The sequence below is a fragment of the Natrix helvetica genome (genome assembly GCF_964273705.1).
Source record: "Natrix helvetica genome assembly, chromosome: 5".
In the NCBI taxonomy this organism is placed as follows: domain Eukaryota; kingdom Metazoa; phylum Chordata; class Lepidosauria; order Squamata; family Natricidae; genus Natrix; species Natrix helvetica.
Window position 1 is genome coordinate 149678110 of NC_138551.1, and position 7456 is coordinate 149685565.

The following is a 7456-nucleotide window of genomic DNA, read 5'->3' on the forward strand; positions in this document are numbered from 1 at the left end:
TTTCAAGGAATGAGACTCGGGAACATTGTGATCTGTTGACACGAGTTTATGTTTTTTTTTGGGGAGAGCAGAAACTGGGGAAAGAAAAAGAGATTTAATTTCCTGCAGGGTACTTGAGGGCAGTCAGATCCTGTGTCATGCCAGGAAAGGTCAAGCCTACAGAAGTATGTAAAGAGCCATGCAATCAGAGTGTGTGTGTGTATGTGTGTGTACCAGAAGTTTAAAAAGGGAGTGAAGAGATTTGTTAATGGCTGGTCTATATTTTTATTGGCTTGCTAGGATATTGTCGGTGTAATGACGTCTGTACAGGGAATGTAGAAGACCAGTTAGAAATCTCCAAGTTTGAAAACAATAATAATAAAAAGGAAATACAATTCCATTGAAGGAGCTAGCAAAATCAGGTAAGAAAGCTTCTACAAACAAAACTGATTGGCAGAGAAAGATATCCATCCTCAGCCAGTATGGAATTTCTGGTCAACCGGCAAGTTGTTAAGTATGAAACTGGATAAAATGCAAATGTTTCGGGACCTATGTACTCAGGACTGCGATCCTATTAGGTTATAAGGGATTATCCGTAGGGATAAAAGATTCTGTAAATGTGCAAAGAAGTTTGGGGAAGCTGGGTCGAATAGCTATTTCAAAGGAATCTTCTCTATTAACTTTATTTTTTCACTCACAAATTCAAGGCACGGGAATGACTGATCAATGAAGGTAACTCATCATATAATAATTCTTGTTAGGAAGAGGACAGTTTTGATCCCCCGATTGGATTTATTCCATGTCAAGGTAGTTTCTGCAGTTACTCACCAAGGACGATACCAAAATGCTTGTGGGCCAGCCATAAAAATGCTTCAATAAAAGACACATATATCTAGAACCTCTCTGGCATGTCAGTAAGAGGTTAGATACCTTCTCTTTGCAAGTCTAAGAATTAAACGAACCTCAAAAAATATTAAAAACTACCACTGAAATAGGAAAGCAACCAAGGATCAAAGCATTCAATAAAAGATGGAAAACGTACATATTTTGTCTTCTAGCGTAATATTTATCTTTTTTTGTTTGAGCCAAAGCAGATTTTTTGATCAGTAATCGATATTTTTTTAAATTCACGGTGCCTTCCTAATCAAAAAATTAAAGCAAATGAGAGAAAATCCAGAGTGAGTGTCCTTTGCTGAACTAGTTTGAGACTGCAGGCAGTAACAACTAAATCGTCTCTCGAAAAAAGGCACACACGCACACACACATCAAAGCTGTACACACCACGTCAGAAAACAACTGCCTTTGATACAGAGATGTCCGATGTTTTTGCCTTAATTCTCCCCAGTAAATCAGGATATCCGGTTACCTCTTTCTCTAGCAAGGAATCGTTGCTCATTTCATTTCATTTTCTAAAGAGACCCTCTGGCACTTTTCAAAGTTTAAATCAGCTCTGAGTGATCAAGAAGGCATACAAAAGACCGGACTGGACCCTCAGAATCACACCTCTGTCTCCCCCACACACACACACACACACAAACAAGCCATCATTCACTGGGAACAGAGGAAAACCCTGCTGATCCTAACCTGCCTTTCTTCTATCTCCTCTGATGCCCAATGTCTCCATCGGCTCTTTACCAGTAGGCCCTGAGGGAGGTGGGAGTGGGCTTCTGTTGCTGCTGGAACTCTTCCGATGCTCTTGCTAGCGCCTCCCTATAATCGAAGACCGACTGTATCTCTGGGCTGCTTCTCAGAAGTTTGTTGTTCTTGTGGGCTTCGTAGTGGAATTGAGAGTCCCTCATTTCGTACCTAAAACCCACAAGGAAGGAAGGAGAAAAGGGCTTGGATTCATGCCACAGAGGGCTCTCTGCTTACAAATGAACATTGCCCACGGAACCCCTGGATTAATATGTCCCAAATCCCATGGATCCAGCAAATCTCACCAGATTTGCTGAATCTACTCTCAGCACCCGATCCAAAGAATCTATAGGCCTGGCCCAAGCCTCGGAGACAGAGGTGGCATTCAGTTGGTTCTGACAGGTTCTAGAGAACCAGTAGTGGAGAGTTTGAATAGTTTGGAGAACTGGCAGATAGGCTGGCCCCGCCCCCACTGCCTCCCAGCTGATCTTTTCTTGCCCTGAATAACGGAGCTGGAAAGCAGGTTAGTTGGGTGGGGAAGGAATGGGGATTTTACAGTATCCTTCCCCTGCCACACCCACAAATCCACGCCCACAAAGCCATGTCACACCCACCAAGCCACGCCCACAGAACCGGTAGTAAAAAAAAAATTGAACCCCACCCCTGCTTGGGGAACATGTCCTCACCACTTGGGCCGGGGGCCACGGGTTCGTTCCAATTCCTGCTGCCTCTTTAATTCCAACAGCCAGCCCTCTTCCACACGCAGGCGCTCGAGTCGGAGACGAGCCAGCTGCTTCTGGTAGGGAGACATTTCAATCAGGTCTCTCCCCATCGTGCTTTCGGAAAGCGTCTGCAGGAAGCTGAACCCCAAATAATAATAATAATAATAATTAAATGTTAAATGTCTTGCAGTTTCTCCAAGTCAACTGGTCTCTACGAGAAACACTGCTCTATGCATAACTTGACTGTATTGTCCATGGGCAGCGCAGGACAGCTGTACAAGAAATCACTGTTTTTGTCAGGCAGGACAACAATCTAATAAAAGATTTTGTGGTCTAATTAAGTATTTTGCCGTTTGCCATAAAGCTGGGGAAATTTCCTAGAACAAGCCATCCCAGGCTTTTGTGTTAAAAGAGTTTGGGAGCTGAAGTGTCCACCTGTTATTACCGTGTTTCCTCAAAAATAAGACAGGGTCTTATTTTCTTTTGACCCCCGAAATAAGCACTTGTTCTTATTTTCGGGAAGGCCTCATTATTTTTGAGATGCAGGAGGCGGCGAGCGTGGTCACCTCATGGCTGCTGCTGTGTTGCAATCTTTCTGGGGAGGGCTTATTTTCAGGGAAACAGGGTATTTATTTAAAAAATATTAGCCGCCTAATTCTAGAGGACCTCTGGATGGAATACATAGCTAAAAGAAAACAGAATAACAGTGACAAACATTAAATAAATGTTACAACAACAGGCAGCCGACACCAAAAATACCACATTTTTAAAAACCTGCCCAGGATTAACTTGTGATAAGATGGTAGGTCAACAAACAAACACTAACAAAACCCACAAATCGAAACAGGGGGAATTAAATAATAACAAATATTAATTCCAGGTCTTGTTCTGTCTCTTTGGCTCCTCGAAGTTGGTTTCTTTCTCAGATAATCGCTTGAGCTCAGCTGAGGATCAACTTTTATTATCATTCCACCCAAAGAAAGTGCTCCTTCAGGGTACGACAATGAAGCTACCAGACTATGAAGCAAGATGTTCCTCATTAGTTTTCAATTCTGATTATTTAAAACAGCCCCTTTTTAATAATTTAAACAATAGTCAAAAGACGAAGAGGTAAATGCAAGCATTTCGTATTGACTCATCGGTCCCTACCTTACAAGAACACGGATGAAAATCAGCCTCAAATATAAGGTCTAGCAAGAGCATTAAGCCTATAATGTATGCAAAAAAGCAACCAATAACAAGCCTTATGCACGCAGGAGGCACAGATTGACATGAAAACACAACCAATGACAAGTCTTACGCCCACGGGAGGCATAGATTGACATAAGGCTGCCTCTGCAAGCAGAAGGGATGCTTTAAATGGTTAATGGCAACAGCCTCAGCAAAAGATACGAAACGAGTGTTCCTGTGGCGTAGTAAAACTTTAAATGCAGTTTGGCCCATAGATAGTTTGTGTCTCACAGTGGCCAAAGGGGGTATTTTATGGCCATGGTTTGCTGTATTATGATATGTCAGAGTATGAATATTCATAGACTAGATCAGTCAATACATAGGCATAGCAACTGGGTCAGCCAATGAGGGCCGTTTGTAAACAGAAACTTAAGCTTGGAGTCTGGGCGTGGCTTAGCTGAGAACTGAAACTGACACTAGTCTGTAAGCTCCGAGTCTGCTGCTCTGAGAAGTAAACTAGTCTAAACCTGTCTGTCTGCTCTGAACTCTGAAATGAAACTAACTGTTCTCTCCTGCTTGGGTTCCGCTTCTACCAGTAGAGAGAATCTACTATTGGTATTGTGCATTTATTCATCTGCTATTATGTATATAAAGAAAATGAATCCAGCTGAATCACTTATCTGTGTGTGCTTTCTGGATTTGATTTTTCTGAACGAAATCTGACATGATAATAGTAATTCTGATTAAGTTAGGTCAGGAGGCTGAGAAGCTTCTTCTTACCGTTCATTGATCTCCTCTGCGCTGGGTGAGGAGATATCAGAAGAAGCCAAACTGTAAGGACTCCAAGAGTCCCTCGGGGTCCTCAGTCCAACTGCCTTGGTGGAAGTCCAGGATTTCGATGCTAATGTTCCTGGCCTGAAGAACCTCAACCGCGACTGTCTGCTTGATATGCTTTTCTTTCTGACTCCCCTGGGCTTCCCCAGCTGAGGCGGAGGCTGGGCACAGGCATTAGCCTTAGCCGAGGTAGGTCTCCAGATAGGCCTTGGAGACTGAGAACGTGACCGGAGCCAGCACGGGCGTTTGGCATCCGGAGAGAAGGAGCAGGAGCGGGAAACCTCAGAGTGACTAAGCGAACGGCCTCTGCGGAATGTGAACGAGGATCTTTCCGGCAAGCGAGCTCGGACTGGAATCTTGGGGGGCAGCAAAGACCTGACGCCAATCACATGAGGGGCCCCGAGTTTCAATGGGGCAGAAAGATCCCCTAAGGCAGGAGAGTTCTGACTTATAGGGCCAAATAATCCTGAAGTTTTATTTAGTGGGGATGAATGTAAGGTTGGAATGGCCAAATCCATCAAATTCAAATTATCGTCTAATGATCTCGCTAGATGCCTTTCTTTCAGTAACCATTCCGTCTCAGTGCGTGACCCTGATGGATGCCATTTGAAACTTGAAGGACTTGGGTCAGCCACGTGTTCCAGAGCAGGAGTATAATCTCGATCTGGATGGACAGTTAGGCCGGAGGCTAAGCTATCCACCTGAACCTTCAGGTTTCGTAAGCTTTCTTCCAAGTCTTCAATGGTAAAGACCCCTGTCATAGAGTGAGTCAAGAGAAAAGAGGAGAGGGGGGAGGGGAAATCCATGCAGTTAGAAGACCGAAAACATAAACCAGCCCGCAACGAGCATGACCAAATTTCAATCAAAATGACAAGCGATTATTATTTTTGTTGTCTCACTTTTAAGGAACACACACGAGACACTGTGTGGAGTTCAAAGGCTGCCTGTACCATTCCGTCTTTTTTCCAATAGGGAGAAACAATTGTGGATTTGGAAGCAGCCAAAATGACTGTGAAGAGGGAGATAGAAACGGATTCGAGTGTGGGGTGGAGGATTCCAAGATTTTAGGAATACAGGTAGTCCTCGACTTGCAACCATTCAGTGACTAGCCGAAAGTTACAACAGCACCGGGGGGGGGGGGGGGGGGGAAATGACATGACGGCTTTTTACATTTACGATCGTTGCAACATCCCTGTGATCTTGTGATCAAAATTCAGAGGCTTGGCAACTGACTCATATTTATGATGGATGCAGAGTCCCGGGATCATGTCATCCTCTTTTGCGACTTTCTGACAGACAAAGTCAGGGTGGAAGCCAGACTCACTTAACAACCATGCTACTAACTTAACCACTGCAGTGAGTCACTTAACAACAGTGGCAAGAAGGGTCGCAAAATGGGGCAAAATTTACTTACAAATATTTCGCTTAGCAAGATAAATTGTGGGCTCAATTGTGGTCGTAAGTCGAGGACTACCTGTACAGTCCAAAGAAGATCAAAGCAAGCAAAATGGTGGACGCCATCTTGCTTGTTTTGAAACACTCTGCCGTTTGGCTCTCTTCCTGAGGCTGAGGGATAGCAGGCCTCAAAGTTCCAAGTCAGTCTGCACGCTCCCTGGAACTACGAGGCTTCGAACCTGGGTCCCACCCAGCACTCTTTACCATTTTCTTCCTCAAGCAGCAATGACTTTCTCTGCTGCTCATCCCCGTGAAGAGACGGGTGCCTCCCTAGGTTTACAAAGCCGATGTTGTGGGTTGTGTTGGTTTTTCGGCTGTTGCCAAGGAAGTCCTTTGAGGCCTCTCTAGAAAAAGAAAGAACAAAATGACGTTATTTTAACGTTGGCTGTTAAAACTTAATCCAGAAACCACAACCGCCCCCCATATATTGAATTATCCCATTCTGGTTTTTCCCCCCCATTTCTTAGCTCACCCCAAATGACATAGGTGGGGCTCTTTCTTAAAAAATAATAACATGCTTGCAACAAGCGAAGTAGGATCAGAAATACCTTTTTCTTTTCTCTCTCTCTCTCACACGGCTGAGAAAGATCTCGAGTGAAAAAACGATTCTCTAATAATGAGTATATGCCTGTGGCGGGCATATAAATTTGTTTAATAATAATATTTTAATAATTTAACATTAATAATAAAATAAAATAAAAATAGTAATAAATACATAAACAAACAAGCAAAAGAAACTAAAAGAAACTAAATAAACAAAATAAAATAAATAAACAAAATGAATAAACTAAATAAACAAAATAAAATAAAATGAATAAACAAAATAAATAAATAAAATAAATAAACTAAAATGAATAAACTAAATAAATAAAATGAATAAACTAAATAAATTGAATAAACTAAATAAATAAATAAATAAATAAATAAATAAACTAAATAAACTAAAATAAATAAAATAAATAAATAAAATAATAAATAAAATAAATAAAATAAATAAATAAATAAAATAATATTTTAATAAAGAAAGAAAACCTGAGGTGCCCAGTACCTCAGTATAACACCTTTGTGAACGACCCATGTATTTATACTGAAGCGGTTTAGAAATTCATAAATAAAATAAAAACACATTAAAATACACCTCCACTTTCTCAGGCCGGGAGACTGCAACCTCCATCATCCCCAGCCAGCATGGGCACCGGGGTGGAGGGAATAAGGCTTCGGAATCCGACCTCTTGTCTGTCATGACCTCGATATACTCCTTCGCCCTCAAGACCTTCCAAACCCGAGGGACTACAATTCCCATCCTCCCCAGCCAGCCGCCGCCGCCGCCACCACCCAGCAGGGAATCTCCTCAGAAACCTCCATCGGGTGGTCCTCTCCCTTAATTTCCTTCAAAAGCCCCGTTACCTGAGGGAGGCTCCGCGGCCTCGCACTCGCAAAGCCTCCGCCTCCGCCATCCGCGGCCTACCTGAGGCGTCGCCTTCATCCCCGGCCTCAGCCATCGCCTCAACATTCCCGTTGCCAAGGAGACGGGCCGCCCTCCTTGGACGGCCGAGACTCGACTAAGATTGGTCCTCTCTGCTTGCCATCCCTATTGCTCGCCCACCCCGTTGGCGCCTCTTCCTTTTATGCCTTAATCTTCTTCGACGCACGTGACTGAG

At 43.2% G+C, this 7456-nt stretch overlaps 1 protein-coding gene across 2 annotated transcripts; it reads right to left on the reverse strand.

Annotated features, from left to right (window-relative positions):
• Positions 1 to 64: 64 nt before the first annotated feature.
• Positions 65 to 7444, reverse strand: LOC309393123 (uncharacterized protein). 2 transcript variants are annotated; one of them, XM_081954974.1, is made up of 5 exons: positions 7203 to 7444; positions 6000 to 6139; positions 4287 to 5094; positions 2301 to 2474; positions 65 to 1785 (listed from the first exon to the last, which is right to left on the reverse strand). In XM_081954974.1, exons 1-5 carry the CDS (start codon positions 7295 to 7297, stop codon positions 1611 to 1613), a joined length of 1392 nt encoding a protein of 463 aa, XP_081811100.1. In that variant the 5' UTR covers positions 7298 to 7444; the 3' UTR covers positions 65 to 1610. The 2 variants fall into 2 exon arrangements, with proteins under 2 accessions (XP_081811100.1, XP_081811101.1); XM_081954975.1 differs by lacking the exon at positions 7203 to 7444 and adding an exon at positions 6844 to 7182.
• Between the last annotated feature and the right edge of the window lie 12 nt (positions 7445 to 7456).